The 16,016-nt window shown below is 34.6% G+C and overlaps 3 protein-coding genes across 6 annotated transcripts; all 3 read right to left on the bottom strand.

Moving 5' to 3' along the window:
* Positions 1 to 1,290: 1,290 nt before the first annotated feature.
* LOC132174244 (putative F-box protein At1g44080) lies at positions 1,291 to 3,205 on the bottom strand. 2 transcript variants are annotated; one of them, XM_088513884.1, is made up of 2 exons: positions 3,112 to 3,205; positions 1,291 to 2,441 (listed from the first exon to the last, which is right to left on the bottom strand). In XM_088513884.1, exon 2 carries the CDS (start codon positions 2,396 to 2,398, stop codon positions 1,298 to 1,300), a length of 1,101 nt encoding a protein of 366 aa, XP_088370010.1. In that variant the 5' UTR covers positions 2,399 to 2,441; positions 3,112 to 3,205; the 3' UTR covers positions 1,291 to 1,297. The 2 variants fall into 2 exon arrangements, with proteins under 2 accessions (XP_088370010.1, XP_088370011.1); XM_088513885.1 differs by having other exon boundaries at positions 1,291 to 2,430; positions 3,112 to 3,198.
* Positions 3,206 to 4,249: 1,044 nt separating this feature from the next.
* On the bottom strand, positions 4,250 to 6,761 carry LOC132166460 (protein SRG1). Its single transcript, XM_059577280.2, has 4 exons — positions 6,422 to 6,761; positions 5,536 to 5,774; positions 4,964 to 5,288; positions 4,250 to 4,707 (listed from the first exon to the last, which is right to left on the bottom strand). Exons 1-4 carry the CDS (start codon positions 6,677 to 6,679, stop codon positions 4,441 to 4,443), a joined length of 1,089 nt encoding a protein of 362 aa, XP_059433263.2. The 5' UTR covers positions 6,680 to 6,761; the 3' UTR covers positions 4,250 to 4,440.
* Positions 6,762 to 10,923: 4,162 nt separating this feature from the next.
* On the bottom strand, positions 10,924 to 15,949 carry LOC132162770 (transcription factor GTE12). Of its 3 annotated transcripts, none has more exons than XM_059573002.2 (11): positions 15,828 to 15,949; positions 13,584 to 14,517; positions 13,293 to 13,350; positions 13,078 to 13,221; positions 12,935 to 12,999; positions 12,778 to 12,838; positions 12,603 to 12,686; positions 12,391 to 12,506; positions 12,158 to 12,224; positions 11,373 to 11,494; positions 10,924 to 11,279 (listed from the first exon to the last, which is right to left on the bottom strand). In XM_059573002.2, exons 2-11 carry the CDS (start codon positions 14,403 to 14,405, stop codon positions 11,088 to 11,090), a joined length of 1,731 nt encoding a protein of 576 aa, XP_059428985.2. In that variant the 5' UTR covers positions 14,406 to 14,517; positions 15,828 to 15,949; the 3' UTR covers positions 10,924 to 11,087. The 3 variants fall into 3 exon arrangements, with proteins under 3 accessions (XP_059428985.2, XP_059428997.2, XP_059428991.2); XM_059573014.2 differs by having other exon boundaries at positions 12,778 to 12,829; XM_059573008.2 differs by having other exon boundaries at positions 13,584 to 14,414.
* Between the last annotated feature and the right edge of the window lie 67 nt (positions 15,950 to 16,016).

Genomic DNA, 16,016 nt, shown 5'->3' with positions numbered 1-16,016 from the left:
TTAAAATTATTATTAAAGGTTACATATACTTTATTTGTTATTTCATCTAATAATAATTTTCACTGCCACACAGGAAATGAACATTTAAAAGTGAATACTTGAAATATGTCTAGCACTGTTTTTTTTTTTTTTTTTTTTAAACAAAAGTTTATTAGAAATGTTACACACATTCTAAAATCCACACTCCCAAATCTATGCACGTTCATGTGATATGAAAATTATCATTAGATCCAAAATTCAATAATAATCCATTACATATCTACCGGTGATTTTCTTGCCGCATCAAGTAGATCGAGCTACCCCTTTGATTGAAAAAAAAAGAAAAAGAAAGAAAAGTAGAGCTACCCCTTTGGGATTTCATGGGTTACACTTTCGGTGGAAGAGATCGAACCAAATGGGTAGGATGAGATTTTTGGTTTTCTTGCTTAGGGGTTGAATGTGTAATGGCCCGGTGACGAAACTTCTTTGAGGTTTCATACGTTTCCTTTTTAAGTGAGTTTTTGTTTTTGGTTGAAGTTTCCGCAGATTATTTTTTGTGGGTTTTGAATTTTGAATGAAGTTTCAGGAGAGTATTTTCAGTGGGTCTCTGTCTCTGATGATTAGTGTGGTTCGTGTGAATTTTATTTTTCAGGTGATAATTGTGTTACTTGGAATTGACTTGCAACTAGCAAGATTTTGGCCATAACTGGAACTTATTTCATTTCATTTTGTTTTGAATATTTTGCTTAGTTTGCCTCTCTGTGTAATCTATTAATGAAAGAAGAAGCAAGTTTTGGCCATAGTTGGTGAAGAAATTGATAATAAAATTGAAATATAAATAAATAGGAATAAGTAAAATAGAGACAAGTGATTTTACGTGGTCTGGTTTATAACTTTCGTCCACAGATAAAGCCCTAATATTATATTTATAGGGATGTACGTGAGAGATACAAAATAATATAATTGATAAAATCAAATCAGATACATTCAATGCTAATATATTTCCATAATATCAAATCTTATATACACAATATATTCTAATAGTTGGAACTTATTTCATTTCATTTTGTTTTCTGAATCTTCAAATCAATTTTTTTTTTTTGGAATATTTTGCTTGCTTTCCTCGACCTTAAAGATAATCAGATGATGTTGCTAATTGTTCTAATTAATATATTGCTCCTACCATAACAACAACAAAAATTAAAAGTTATTATTTCGAGAAGTACCAAAGAATGTAAAATAATATTTCTCAAACAAAAACAGCCTCAAAATGAATGACAATTCTAAAAAAAAATATATATATGGTATATCACATTATTCATAAATGCGTTGTCAACCACTGGTAGCAGCCTAGAGTACTAGTGCGAGACAGCAAAGGGTGAGAGAATCGATGGATGATTTTATTTGCCATGTTGTATACCCCGAAGTCCTCTCTCGATCGTATGGGCAAAGTCGATGGAAATTCTCCAGCTGATCTGAAGTAGATGCAATTATTTTTGTATACGGTAGATTCACCAGCTCTTACGCACACAGATTCCCTACCAGCCATGAAAATTGCTTCATCATCATAACCCAAGCTTGTGATCTCACCCCACACCATCGTCTCCCAATCCAATTTGAAAACACTGAAGAACCCCTGCTGAGATCTACAAACCATCAACAGATCCCCAGACAGCGATTCCACAACACAGATGGCAAAAAATTGCATCTCAATAGCAACAGTACTTGGAATTATTGTGGCACGAGGAAGAGGATTGAACTCAAATTGTGCAACGTTCCCTGCGTAGTCAATTGCACATAATCCACCTTTGTAGCTTATCATATCAAAAACTGGCATATTCTCCTCGAAAGGATTATCAACGGGGGTCCACTCTTCATCTCCTGATTTCCAAAATATGATTTTTTTACCAGTAGCTAAAGCAACTGAAATTTGTGGACGATTTGTCGGTTTAGATGACAAAACGAACTTGATTTTCGGTTGCCAGATATTCGGAAAATCGTGATTATTCTGAAAATGGTGATCAAAAGTGAAAGTCGGGAGGCGAATCCGAGATCTTGAAAATGGGTTATAGAGAAAGAAATGATGAGTGTAGCATTGATTATTGCATGTGGTGAAATTTATTGCCAGCCAACCATGCCGGGAGAAGACGCTTCTGGGAAACCTCAAGGGCTGACCGTCACGGGTCTTGAAGTCGGGTACTTTACACACGCTTGAGTCGCCGGTGAAAATATTCAACAAACGTATGTTGTTTTCCGTTTCAAAGAGAAGTAGATGTGGAGGTGAGGAGGTTAAAAGCTTGTCGACAATGGACCGCCATGAACGACAGACGTCTCGGTAGTTGTAAAGATTAACAACATCTGTTGGGTGCGACAAGATGATCTCTATCAACTCTTCTGGGAGGTCAGACACTTGAGCCATTGATTGATTGATTTGTGTTTGATTCACCTACTCTGCATTAATCCTCACAAAAAAAAAAACTTTGAATGCTTGCGTTAATTTAGCTATCATTTGCTATAAATACTAGAAAAAAAATATATATTGTGGCACATTTATAAAACACCCAAAAAAAAAAAAAAAATTCTGATAAAAGCGCATGTGCGACGAAATATTCTGACACAAGATGCTATGTGCCACAATGATTGTACAGAAATTCCTCCGCCAGAAATTTGTATTACCTCATAATTTTTTTTCTCTATGGATAAATAGAATTCTTTGTTAATTCTTATCTACTTCCTCTCATCATTCTAGTCTCTTCTTCTAGTAAACCCGCAGCTCAGCTCTCTCCCCAGCCATACTCTTTCGAAGTTTACAGGTTTTTTTTTCAGGTATTTTTATAACAGTTAAATTTTGTTTTTTTTTTTTTTATTTTAAATAATTTGTTTTGTATAGGAATTTCTTATAAATAGTGTTTATAATACTAAATTATTATTATTATTTTTTTTTTAAAAAAAAAAAGCTGGATCCGGCTTATCTCTCCTCCCTCAATCTTCTCCAACTCCCAACCCATATTTCTCTCTTAAATCTCTTCCTTTCTCTCTCTAAACCCATTCTCTCACTCACCAACACCAACACCCATTACAACCGAACGAGAGAAAACAAAATCAGAAAAATAAAACAAGAAATTTCTTTACCTTCTTTCTCCTCGTCACCTTCTTCTTCTTTCTCTCTCTGATTGAAACGCAGCAGCGGCTGCAATAGGTTTTTGCAGGAGAGACGACGTGAAAGAGTTAACTAAATTTTCATGCTTTTATTATAATGTTCATCTCTTTAAATAGAGAAAAGAGATAACTCCTACAATAAATAATTCTAATTGACTCTTACTCAAACTAAAAGACTAACACCAATTGAAATACTTCTACTAAGCCACGCAGGACTTGACTCCAACTCACAGACCAACTCAAAGACTAAAGAAAGGCCAACCTCTACTAGAAGACTACAAATAAACATTAATTGAAATACTACTACATGATTTCATAACACAATATTTGTCTAAAGACATTCAATTCCGCCTTACAGCCCAAAGCTCAACAATTACCGTACGTACAGTTTTGGTACTCTACTTTCTTTATTTCCGAAATTCCAACATCTTTATTCCTAACAATTCTTTTTTTTTTTTTTTTTTTCAGAGCCTGTTTGAGATTGCATTTGAAAAATAAAGGTTTTAAATGCCTGTTTGGAAGTGCGATTTTAAAAATTGCATTTTTAAAAGTTGCGTTTTTAAAATTGCTACTTTTTAAAATCGCACGAGCTTTTGGTAAAATATGCTAAAAATTACTTTTTTTTTTTTTTTTTTTTTTTATCAATTGAGTGTTTGGATATCATTAGCATATAATTGCGGTTTCATGGCCAAATTACCAATAAGGATCTGTCACTACAGTGCACAATAATCGAAAATCAACTTTGAAAAAAAAATAAAAAAAGATAATTTTTATTCATAAAACCGCATCAAATGATTCAAACTACAAAAGCGCATATACAACAGACAGAGAAAACACAAAACCACAAAATATACAACAGACAGTGAGAAGAGGTTTACAAAAGCAAAAAAGTTCTATAGGATGAGATGCTGACCTGATGGAGGGGCAGTCTAGCAGAGAGAGGATGAACAACAGGGGGTGGAGAAAGGATCAAGAAAAACGGGCTTTAAGTCAAAAAAAGTATTTTTTGGCAAAATGTTCATTTTTAAGCTGTTGTTAAAAAGTGTGTTTTGGTTATTTTGAGTAAAAAAAGTAAGAAAAGTACTTTTGAAATTTTTTATTAAACAAGTCAACTTTTGTTTGGCAGGACTTTTTAGATACTAAAAATATTTTTTAAGCTCTCTAACGCAATCACAAAAAAGCCTTAAGTATTAATAAATAAAGTTCATTGAAATTCACTCAAGATAGAACATACAGATTCTTGCACCTCACCTTTGTGGCTACTCAACTCCTGCTTAATTTCTCCTCTTTTGCCTGATACATTCAACATAGGTTGCCTTCACCCTTTTCTATTCTCATGAAATCAAGGTAAGACTTTCCTTTTAGTTTTCGATCAAAAAAGTCTTTAAAATACTTCTCCAAAGGAACTTTCCTAAAGATTGGTGGGTTATGAGGAGAAATAAGGCTGGCTGCAGGGCCCAATTCTGAGTCTAGCTTTGAACTATAAAATGTTGCAATTGAGAGCCTCTCTTTTGTTGAGTTTACAGTTGCTCTATGCTCAATGCTCCGATAAATGCCATTGCTTACAATCTGCAGGAAAGACAAAAAATTTAGTAACAATATTCTGGATTATTCTTCTCTTTTGGCAACTGAAATTGAGTTTAAGCTAATTCTGTAAGTTTGTTTGGCACTCGATTGCATATACAAAAAGTGCGATTTTAAACTAAATTGCAGAAAAAGTTTTGTTTGGGAATGCATTTCCAAAAATCTGTGATTTGAAAAAGGTTGAAAATTTTCAAATCGCAAACCCAAACGGATCCATAGTTATATCAAAGTGAAGTAGCACCTCCATGATATCTCCAATATTGACTACAAAAGCATGTGGAAGAGGTTTAACAGAAACCCATCTCCCATCCTTTCGGATTTGTAGGCCTTCTGTTTCGTTGAGCTGATAGAGAATTGTTAGAGCATCAGCATCAGAATGAGGAGTGAAGCCAATGGTCTTATTGGGTTCAGGGCATGGAGGATAGTAATTCATTCTCATTGACTGAACTCCATCACTAAAAAGCTCTACCATTTCTTCAGCATCCATCTTCAAAGCTTTAGCCATGTGACCTAAGATTGCAATGGCCAGCTTTTTCACCTCCATAGAGTAAGCTTGGAGGGTATTTCTGCGGCACAAATATGAAGTTGAAATTGTTAAATCACCATTTGTCCCAAAAGCTTAAACTAATTGAAAATAGTAAAATTAATCATTTAATCAGTATTTTAACACTCCTCCTCACGTGCGGACAAAAAACTTGTTTAAGCTAATAAGAAATAAGAAATTTAATAATTTAATCAATACTTTAACACTATTCTCAACGTGTAGGCTCAAATTAGAGCTTTTAAAACCAAACTGTAGAGGTATAGAGAAACCTGAGCTTTGGAGGAAGCTTGTCAAAGAGGCTTTGATTGAGTGGAAGAGTAGTTACATAGAACATGTCCGACCAGTCTAGCTTCTGTTCCTCTGAAACCACAAAGAGTTGTCCAAATCCCTCCTGATTGTCTGGCTTTTGCCAAAGCTTCTTCTTTTCTTCATAGGGAAGTTTGAAAAAGTTGTCAATTTCTGTCCTGAATTCTTCCAGCAAAGAAGTACCAACTCCATGGTTTGTAACCTGTTCTCAACAGTATAAGAACTATTGTGCTAACAGAGCACTTACTGACAATTTTATTAATTACAAATAAAATTTAAGTTTATTGCAAGTACCTATCGCTTTATGTGAATAATGAAGAGCGTTCACATTTGACACAGTAAATATTTAACTAAAGAAAATTTTATTTTTATTTATTTTAAAAACTTTCTCTTTTAAAGATTTAAATCACCATAGAATATTTAATTGAAAATTGAGGGTGAATTTAACAGAGTTAAGGTTCGAACTTTTAGTTTTGATATCATATTAAATTATCACTTATCTCAAAAGCTTAAGCTGGATAAAAAGAAGTAAATCTAATTATTTAATCAAATACTTTAACAAAAAAGAAAAAATATTTCGAAAGTAAAAATGAAAATAGTTTTGAATGTTTTATAATATAAAAGTACAATTAGATTTGAGTATTTTGTGTTTTTTATCTTATCAGTTAATATTTTTCTTGTTTTAAAATACTGTATACCACACAAATATTTTATTTTACCATATCAACAAGTGAAAAAACTCTTAAATCAACAATAATTGAAAAATACTAATGATAGAAGGATTATTAGACATGGGGAAGAAATATCTAATAACTATTAAAATATCTAATAATTAATTGAAGTAGATACTTGGAAGAATCCCCAGTCTTTGCAGGCAGAGTGCAGCTTCTCCAACTCAGAGCTCATGGAATCTTCAACAACCAATCTCTCAAGATCGATGACGGGCACCGTTGGAAGGGATAACTCATCGGAGACGATCGAAGGGTCCTGACCTTCTCGCACGTATCTCGATGGGATGTGGGCGATGGATTTCTTGGCTAGTTCCCGAACACTAGGCACTATGATAGATTTTCCAAAGTTAACTGCTGCTTCTGTTTGTGACTCCATGGATACGCTGAAGCAGGTTGAGGAAGAGAAAAGCGAGGCTTTTTGTCAATAGCTGATTGTAGAGAGAGAGAGAGAGAGAGAAAGAAAGAAAGAGAGCAGGGAGGCTGTTGGCGTACCTTGAAATTTCCCCGTCTGAGACTCTGAATGATGACAAGTTTGGAGTTGGGACACATGTCATTCGTTGGTGGAATTTTTTTTCAAAAAAATAAGGCTTCGTGTCAATAATTTGTCCATATTTTTTTGTCATATTCTTTTATAAATTTAATAGTTATTCACCATTGATTTGTGTAGAATCTCTATAAATTTACAAATCTAACGGTTAATTTGTAAGGTGAAATGAGAAAAAATATTGGCACTAAACGTATATTGATATGTGAAAATGCCTGGTATTAATATTTTAGACAAATTATTAGAAAAATATGGGAAAAGGCTTTGTACCAATAATTTTTCCATATTAATTAATGTTTAGGGCCAATATTTTTTTTTTTAAAGGAAAATCATTCTTACCTCATTAATAGAGAAGCTAAGAACATTAAAACTCTTACAATTACAGAACATAACATTCTGAAAGATCATAGCCGAAGCTAAAAAATTAAAGCCGTAATTAAAAGATTACACATTAAAGAAGCCAAACATCCGCTAACTTATAACTAATCTCCAGTTGGAATAACAGATCTACGCTAGGCAGACATAAACTAATACATAAGTAGCTCTTATTCCTCAATTATGAGATCAAAAGAACTCCATGCCGACACACATCCTTCTCGACCCGAAAGCTAGGATATCGTTCACATCCACAACTCTAGGGGTCTAGACCAAAATAACAAGCAAGCAGATCAAGAGAGAGGACATAACCTTATTACAAGCAGCAAGAAAAACAAAGAAAATACGGGGAAAGCAACAACCTAACCAAAATACAGAGAAAATCAAAGCAATACAACTGAAAAAATTTTTTTATAAAAAATTAAAAAAAAAAAAAATAGAAGAAGAAAAAGAAGGAGCATACTAGGCAAATGACAGCAGCCGAAAAAAGAGCCGATCGCATACTTATCAGAAATCGATGGGTAGGTGGCTTTTGAGGGACGTGTGACTCAAAGGTTTTCAGCTCTTTGTTTAGAGAATAAATAATTTTTATTTTAATATTAATATATTTTAAAAAAAATATATCTTATTTAAATTTATTATGTTAAGCTTGGCTTGACTCAGAGGGCCCTTGTGAATTAAACTCTATCTGGCATGTGGGTGACCAAAAAGATGACCGTTGGAGAGAGATATGTTGTGAGAGGACACGAGAACGAGGCAACATATTCCATGGAAGACAAACCTTGGAATCTGAACTTGTAAGCGACATCTGAGGTCCAAGGAAAAGATACATATGTAAGAAATAATGCAGCTTGGCCTAGATTTTGACAAACAATTCTCGAAAGAAGATTTTTCTTTTTTTTTTCTTTTGTTTATTTAAAATGACTTGATTTTTAAAATTATTATTAAATTTAAAATTAATTATTATTAAATTTTGATCTAATAATAATTTAATATTTTAAATGTCATACCACCTTTAAAAAGACAAAAAAAAAAAAGAACAAAAGATTACTCCATTTCGAATGGAGATTTTTGGCTGCCAAGGAGAATCAACCAAGCGTCTACTAAATTTATTTTTTATTTTTTTCTAATTGGATAGGAAAGAGGTTATAAGGAGGGGAAGCGTCTGCCAAATTTAAAACCGAGAATCACTGATTAAAAATTGATCAAATTATATATCAAATTCACTGGCCTTCATGAATAACTGATCTGAAATTGGTATCAGCAAAAGTATATAAAACCGAGATAGCATTTTGAGGCATTAGATGACTGAATTCCTTTAGGGTGATACCATTCCTAAAGGGTTAACTTCCACCCTTAGGTTTTAGTTTTGATTCCAGAAACGAGTTTTTAGGCATTAGAACCCAAATATTACCTCATCAAAATTTAGCTAATATCACTCAAATATCTCAAAATACAACCCAAAATAACTTGCTATTTCTCATGGAAATTTCATCAAACATATAGAATGCAAAAACATAAACAACAATGACCAAAAACAAAAAAAAAAAAAAACACAAAAATCTTTCTTCTCATATAATCGTGTTTTTTATATAAAAAAATAAAAATAAAAAAACAACATAATTTTCGTTTTCCAATTTTTTTTTTAATTTTTTATAGGCAGCCACATCAGCGTTAGACGATGCTGGGCTGCCTCTAGGATGCCGGATAGCATGACTACTCGATTTCTGGTGGTTTTTGAAGCATCGTTACTTTTTTTTTTTCTTTTTTTTTTTTTTTTCGAATTGAATAAGGGAAAAAAGGCTACAGGGAAGAAGCATCGTTACTTGATTCAAAAAAATTGTGGTTTTATATTTTACTAGCTTTCGTGTACATATTTCGGACCTAGTATAATCCATACAAAGAATTGTGGGACTACATAGAATATAAGAAATAATATATAAGGGGATTTAGAATATTACAAATAATAATGGAGTTGCCTAAACATCTCTGTCGTTGGATGTATGGCGTGTATCATCCAAACGTTCATCAATGCTAATAAAAATTTCAGATCTTAAAGAAGTAGAAAAGAATATAATAAAAATAATTCAATTATACAAAATATAAAGATTTGTGTGATTCGACTTAATAAATTTATATCTATCAGCGGAAACGACCAGGAAAAAATTTATTATCAAAAGATTGAGTACAAATAATAATAGAGATGCAGTCACACAACATATTAATTATATGTTTTATTGTACCACAAGTTTAGCTTGGGTCGGTTTGTGTAAGACAATTAATCCCACCAATATTTAATCAGTGTATTTTATTATGGTACGCATTTTAGTTGAGTTTAATTTTAATTAGAATTGAATTCGTTGAAATTGAGACGTGTCCCATAAAACACAGACCAAGTAATGCCGGGGCTAATCATCTTAATTAATTCTTAAAGAAAGTAATGACGATTTATTGAGATGAGTTTGAATTTGTGCTACACATTGAGAAGTTGATTGTCTTGATCAGAAACGTGGTTTGGAATGTTAAATATATTAAATTCATTGATTGCAAATTCGTCAAACCATGTGCCTCAACTTTACAAAAGAAAATTAGAAGTAAGCATGTTTTCTTGCGAACGTGCTTAGAAAATACTTCACTTTTTGAGTAAAAAAATTGGATACAAATCATTTTACGGAAAATGTCTTGACTTGACTAAAATAGTTTTTTCTTCTTTTTTTCCGTATGACTTTATTAGCCCCAATAAATCTTGGAGACTATAGTGAGGGAAATCTTCCATGTAAGGATGTTGTTTCTGAAGCTTGTACTCATTTGTTTGGCTCATTTTATATTAGGTAATTGGCTACGTACACAATTGTTTGGTCTTCTCTTACAAGGGATGCAAAGAAACACAACAAAGCTGCTAATAATACCATCAAAGGTGGTAGTTTATTGGTTCCTAGATTAAAATTTTCAATTAATTTGGTAAATATTAGAACATAAGTTTGACTATCGCAATGAAAATCATGAAAACCGGCTTGAATCTCACTAATATCCTAGTGAAATTGTGTCAAGCTATAACTCATCTCGGTTTGAGGGAGCGCCTGCAACCCTCTACTTTGCAACTATCTTAGGCCTTTCCTACCGATATTACTATGGTCTTGCCAAGTACAAAAGCCACATTTGGTTACCTCCGTCTATCCTCTTTGCTTATAAATTATTATTTTTTATTTTTTTAATAAAAAAAAGAGCTGCCAAGAGTCGTTACATGACATGATCTGTATAGTGATCTACACTAAGCATATGCCAAGAGGACGCAATACGTACGAAGTATGTTTTTTTGGGTGCACCCTCATCCCGGTTATTATTCTTTTCATGTCAAAGGCAGAATTGTCACTTATGGGACCACCTAGACAACGCCTTAATAAATAAGTAAAGCTTAAACCACCTCCAACTATCACTTAGGGTTAAAATAGATGGAAAATCCTTGCATGCGCTACACCAGACCCTTTCTTTTGCATTTAATTTCCCAAAATTTCCTTTAGAATTATTAGAAAAAATTATTTAACCAACTCAATAGAACTCAAGATCAAACCGAACTCATAATCAATTAAGCCAAGCTTAAATATAAAAGTTGAACTTGAGCTCTTCGTGCTCAATTGGAATACTTTACAGCCCTAATTAGTGTGAGGTTTAACAAATCTAGGTAAAAATATAGGTACATGTAGCACAAAGAGAATTTTATATTACTACGTAAACATTTTCGTTTCATTAAAACAAAAAAATATGCATTTACAATGTCTCTTTTCCCCCTCCTAACTATAGGATGATATAAACAAGCAGAGCTGGAAAAAAGAACAAATCAAACTATAGAACAGGGAGTTCAACTTCATGAAAAAATCTCCCCTTCCTCCCCATCTACATTCAGATTCACCTCATAATCATCTTCCATGGACTCAACTTTGATAAACAGACCTAGCTGCTCTAATAGGGTTCGCGTGTGAGACAAAGAACAGCCAAGCAACATATCCAGTTCCTTCTGAATCCACAAATTCTCTTCAAGATCAACAGTTTTTTCCACCTGCATGGAGAAGAAAAACATCCGATGCAACTCCTAAGTAATAAAGAAAATTAAATTCTATAAAATGTGAAAAACTATTAATCAAATCTAGACCTTGTGAACCGCAGCACGAGCAGCTTCCCTTTCTCGTTCCCGCTTCTGCTTCAGATCAAGCTCTTCCTTCATTCGTGAGGCAGCTTCAGCCACTCTAATTTGGGCTTCAATCTTAGCCCTCTCTGCAAGTAAAAATTCAGTCATCAACTAAAAAGAAATACCCCAAGGAAGCTGACGGGAATCTGAAAACCACATGCAGGAGAGAGAGAGAGAGAGAGAGAGGTTTAAAAATTTGTAATTACAAGCCCTAACAAAAAAAGTCACTTCAATAAGCCCCCTACACACTGTCAACCCCAAATTAATAAGATCAATTATCCAGATACCCAAAAAAAAAAAAGTGCCGGAAAATAGTTGGTGTGTTTAGCAACATACTCATTTTTATCATTTCTCTAAAAAAAAGTCAAACCTCTTTTTTTCCTATTACCAAACAACTTTCTTTCACTTTTCTCTTACAAAAATTTCAAATTTCATTTCACTTTTATATCACATCAATCATTTCTTATTAATATTCAAACAAAAAACCCACAACAAAACTCTTTACCAAACGGGCCCAGTAGCTCTATATGTGATCTTTAGAAATAAGCACAAAGAAACAAGCAATGATTTCACCCCGAAGGAGCCAGCTAAATATTGTGTCCTTTGTGCTACATAAAATGTTTCATGAGCGTGAATTGCACAGTCAAAGTAATGCCATCAAAACCATAAGGTTAAAGGTTCCTCATGACCCTTGCAAACAGATGTACCGTTCTTTGTACGTAAGGAAAATATTAAGGTGCTTAACTCACCTTCACGTTGTCTCCTTTCCAATCTTTCCTTTTCCTGCTGCATCTTCAAAGGATCAGCTTTATTACCCTAACCATAAACAAGAAAGTGGCATGTATGAGCAACTATAAAAACATAGTACCAGAGGATATCAAATATTACATCATGAGATTGTCCTAATTTGGCATCTAATTTATTTTTTCAAAAGCAGAAATTAAATCTTGCATAATCAAGAATTTATCCAAAATAATCTTACATTGTCAAGCAGTGTCTTTTCTTGTGCTTTAAGAATCGTTTCTGCATAGCGGCTCTTCAGCATTGCCACACGGAGGGCCTTCTTAGGTGAAAGTTGTACATCAAAATCTGGACATCCTATAACACAGACAAAAAAAACACACCAAACTTACAGGCTGTTAGTTTGCCATGTCAAACAGTGACAAGTAACACTTAAATTCAGGTATCACTGACCTCCTTGGGAAGCAGAATCTGTAGTAGAAAGTGTGGTCTGGGAAGTAAGGCATGCATTTTCATCGTCAAAAGCACATACACCCCCTTCATATCGTCACCAACAGCATGAAATCGATGAAATCGACAAAAAACTAGAAAATATCATATTTATAGTCAAATAAAATCAGTCACCCACCATCAGAATCTGGACCTGTCTTCCTCATTTGGGACACTGACATGCTTTTAGCCTGACAATCCTAAATATGAATAGAGGTTTTAATCATCTCATGGCGAGAAAATCTCTTAACTTCCAAACATATTCATGAAATCAATGAAGATAATGTCAAGCATACCTGAATGGAAGCATCCACACCACACACACGATGATCTCTACCCAATGATCTTTCCGAAGATAAATCTGAAACAAAAGAGATTATCCATGAACCAATTCAATACTGGATAACCAAAAGAAGCAGCAAAGAAAAGACCAACTAACCGCTTGAGGATGTATGGGTTGAATCACAAGGTAGTATGCATTGGCATGTAATGTCACCACATCTACCACATTTGCGAGCAATCGAGCTCAATGGAACTTTTGCATTGACAGAGCCACAAGCATGTCTACTACCACTGTCAACTCCTATAGGACAAATTGCCAATTAGCTCCTATAAATATCCATAAAGCAGGAAGCACACTCTTCCACTCAATACCTTTTTGAAAGTCTTTTCCTGTTGACTTTCGTGTGCAGTTCCGTGCTGTCTTGGCTAGCTGTGGCAATGAACAGAACATACACAACTCAGAGCAGAAAAAACCTCTCATAATAGAAAAAATGAAGGGGGGAAAATGGCAATCTAATGTCTACAACCCACAATAAGTCACATAAGTTAGAGTCCGGAGAACTCAAATTGGCTAAACAAGAAAAGTTTCTTCTAGCTTATTCATTATTATCACACAAATAGAAAAGCATTTCCACTCATGAATACCATTAACATATTACTTACTTCAACATCTCTTCCATCAGAACTCCTTGTGACCTTCTCAACAGATGGCACTGACCTCTTAAGCAACAAAATATTATGCGAAGGAGGTGCTTTATCAACATTCTGTCTTGTATCATTAGTCTCCTTCACTCGTCCATTCAAAAGTTTCCCTTGCCCAACCTTCAAGCTTTCAAGATTCCACTTTTCCTCAAAAGCTTTCCATCTTGTCTCAAAAATGTTGTTTAATTCCACTGCCATTTTGTGGACGCTATTATCAGGAGGATTGTAAAGCATTGCATTGGAAAAGGTCAGTCTAATGTCAGCCTCAAATTCCTCTGTGCCAAAATACATATTCTTCACTAGTTTGGACTTTATTGTTCCCAAATCCATGGGGTTCTTTATAACTGAGAAATAATCTGGAATGTTTAATACCACAGGATCCACTGGTTGGTTGAAAACCCAACCAGCAGGATGACTCATCAGTTTTTTCAAAATGGTAGAACACTGTGAAGTCGCACTGCGGTCCATCTTTTGCCTCTTCTCCCTTTGACACTCTGTCATCTGTTGGGGTCCACGCTTGTTAGACCCTGGCATAGAGGATTTTGACTTCAAATACTCGGGATCCAACTTCTTTCCACCACCAGGACAACTCACGGAGTTGTGCATCTTTTTCATCTCAGATTGATTACTTGCATTCACAAAACTACTGTGATTCTGCTCATCAACAAATGAGACCCGCTGCCCCTGCTCACATGATCCTGTGCCAAGAGCAGCTTCTATTCTTTTCTTGGAGAACTTAAGCATGAAGTTCTTGTTTGATACAATGGTTTCAGCCGCAATCATATTGAGAAACTGCAAGAATTGAACAAGGCCAGTCTCAGCGGTTGACCTTTTCAATACACTGACACTGAGCAAAAACTATGCATGACAGTGATAAGAGGCGCGACAACCACCACTGAAAAAGATTTTGAAGCAGATAAGCACCACCAAAAAATATTTGTTGAGCTAGCATGCTAATGATAGTCTTGTTTAAAAGAGTAAAATGGCTACTAACAAAAGAGATAAATAGTTAAATTTGATATCATAATTAATACAAGCAGAAGGTACAAGATAATAGCGTTCAATCTCAGATACCAGACTGATAAGCAACTTTCACATTAAAGTTTGTATCCTCATACAAAAGAGAATAGCCACTTTAAGTACTGTCTTATATAAACTTTGTTCAAGCACAGTACATAAGTTCATTAAGAAACTACATTTCCTCTTAATAACAGAAGCAAAACACACTAATATCACAAGATGGGTTCAGGTTTAATGACTCTCGCTCTCTCATACACCTGCACATGCAGGCGTACAGGCATAGTTAGGCCTTTCTGATAATTGGATTGCACATGGACAATTCCCATGTATCTATTATTGCATTGCGACAGCCATTTATCTTATAGGTCAATGCATGTGAAGCCATTAATCTTAGACACGTGACACACGGTGCAAAATCTTCATCAAAATAAGTAATCACATAAATAGAGATGATAAAACTATTATAATAGCTTAAGAAAAAGAACTGAAAAGACGACAATTTAAACAACAAAAACTTAAAAAATGAAAACCCAAGTGATAAGGACACAGCAACATAAAGAGACATCCCCAAATTCACGCTTCAAAGTCTATAACATAGGAAGAATTTCTGATAGAGGGCCTAATAAACTTATATGATAAATAAATAAATAAATTGCAATTGCAGCATCATTCATGAATCACGAATCTCTTTATCGCTTGACTGTTGGGTCAAAGTTCTCCGCCAAGGTTGAGAAGATGTATACTTCTAACTCCAAACCCAAATTCAAACCCCAACCCCAAACCCAAATCCTAAACCTAAACCCAGATTCAAATCCTATCCCTCCCCAAATCCAAACCCTAACCCAAAACACAAATCCAAACCCTACCCTTAAACCCTAAACCCAAATTCAAACCCTATCCCTCTCCGAATTCAAACCCTAACCTCAAACCCAAACCCAAATCCAAACCCTATCCCAAACCCAAATCCAAATCCTAGCCTAAAACCCTAAACCCAGATGCAAACCATATCCCTCTCCGAATTCAAACCCTAACCCCACCCAAATCCAAACCCTAAGCCCACCCAACTTCAAAACCTAGCCCTAGTTCCAGTTCCGGTGGTGAATATGATTATTCGGCGAAGCGAAGCAACCAAACGACCAGAAAAATTGAAGAAAAGTAATAGAAGTTAGGGTTTCGAGAACTTACAGTCCGTCCAATCGACCGCCGGAGATGAAGCGAGGTTCTCTGAGACTACCGAGGGTAGTCTGAGAGACTGAGAGAGAGAGTTACGGCGGAGAGACGACTCCACGAGGTACAAGTAAAGGGTCTAAAGAGACTAAAGCGGGCGAATGAGAGTTAAAATTACGTTTTTGTACCTAGGTCATACACGAATGA

This window comes from Corylus avellana, chromosome 2 (assembly GCF_965113065.1).
Source record: "Corylus avellana chromosome 2, dhCorAvel1.hap1.2, whole genome shotgun sequence".
In the NCBI taxonomy this organism is placed as follows: domain Eukaryota; kingdom Viridiplantae; phylum Streptophyta; class Magnoliopsida; order Fagales; family Betulaceae; genus Corylus; species Corylus avellana.
The sequence above is the reverse complement of the archived record's forward strand: the minus strand, read 5'-3'. Positions and strand labels throughout refer to the sequence as shown.

Bases quoted from the DNA above. Each gene is read 5' to 3' on its own strand.
- LOC132166460 (XM_059577280.2), bottom strand. From the start codon at position 6,679: ATGGAGTCACAAACAGAAGCAGCAGTTAACTTTGGAAAATCTATCATA. The intron at 5,775-6,421 runs GTATCTACTTCA...TGTTGAGAACAG, and splicing joins AAGACTGGGGATTCTTCCAA to GTTACAAACCATGGAGTTGG. The intron at 5,289-5,535 runs GTTTCTCTATAC...TTTGTGCCGCAG, and splicing joins AAGCTTCCTCCAAAGCTCAG to AAATACCCTCCAAGCTTACT.
- LOC132174244 (XM_088513884.1), bottom strand. From the start codon at position 2,398: ATGGCTCAAGTGTCTGACCTCCCAGAAGAGTTGATAGAGATCATCTTG.
- LOC132162770 (XM_059573002.2), bottom strand. From the start codon at position 14,405: ATGATTGCGGCTGAAACCATTGTATCAAACAAGAACTTCATGCTTAAG. The intron at 12,687-12,777 runs GTGGGTGACTGA...GACGATATGAAG, and splicing joins GACAGGTCCAGATTCTGATG to GGGGTGTATGTGCTTTTGAC. The intron at 12,507-12,602 runs GTCAGTGATACC...TCTGTGTTATAG, and splicing joins AGATTCTGCTTCCCAAGGAG to GATGTCCAGATTTTGATGTA.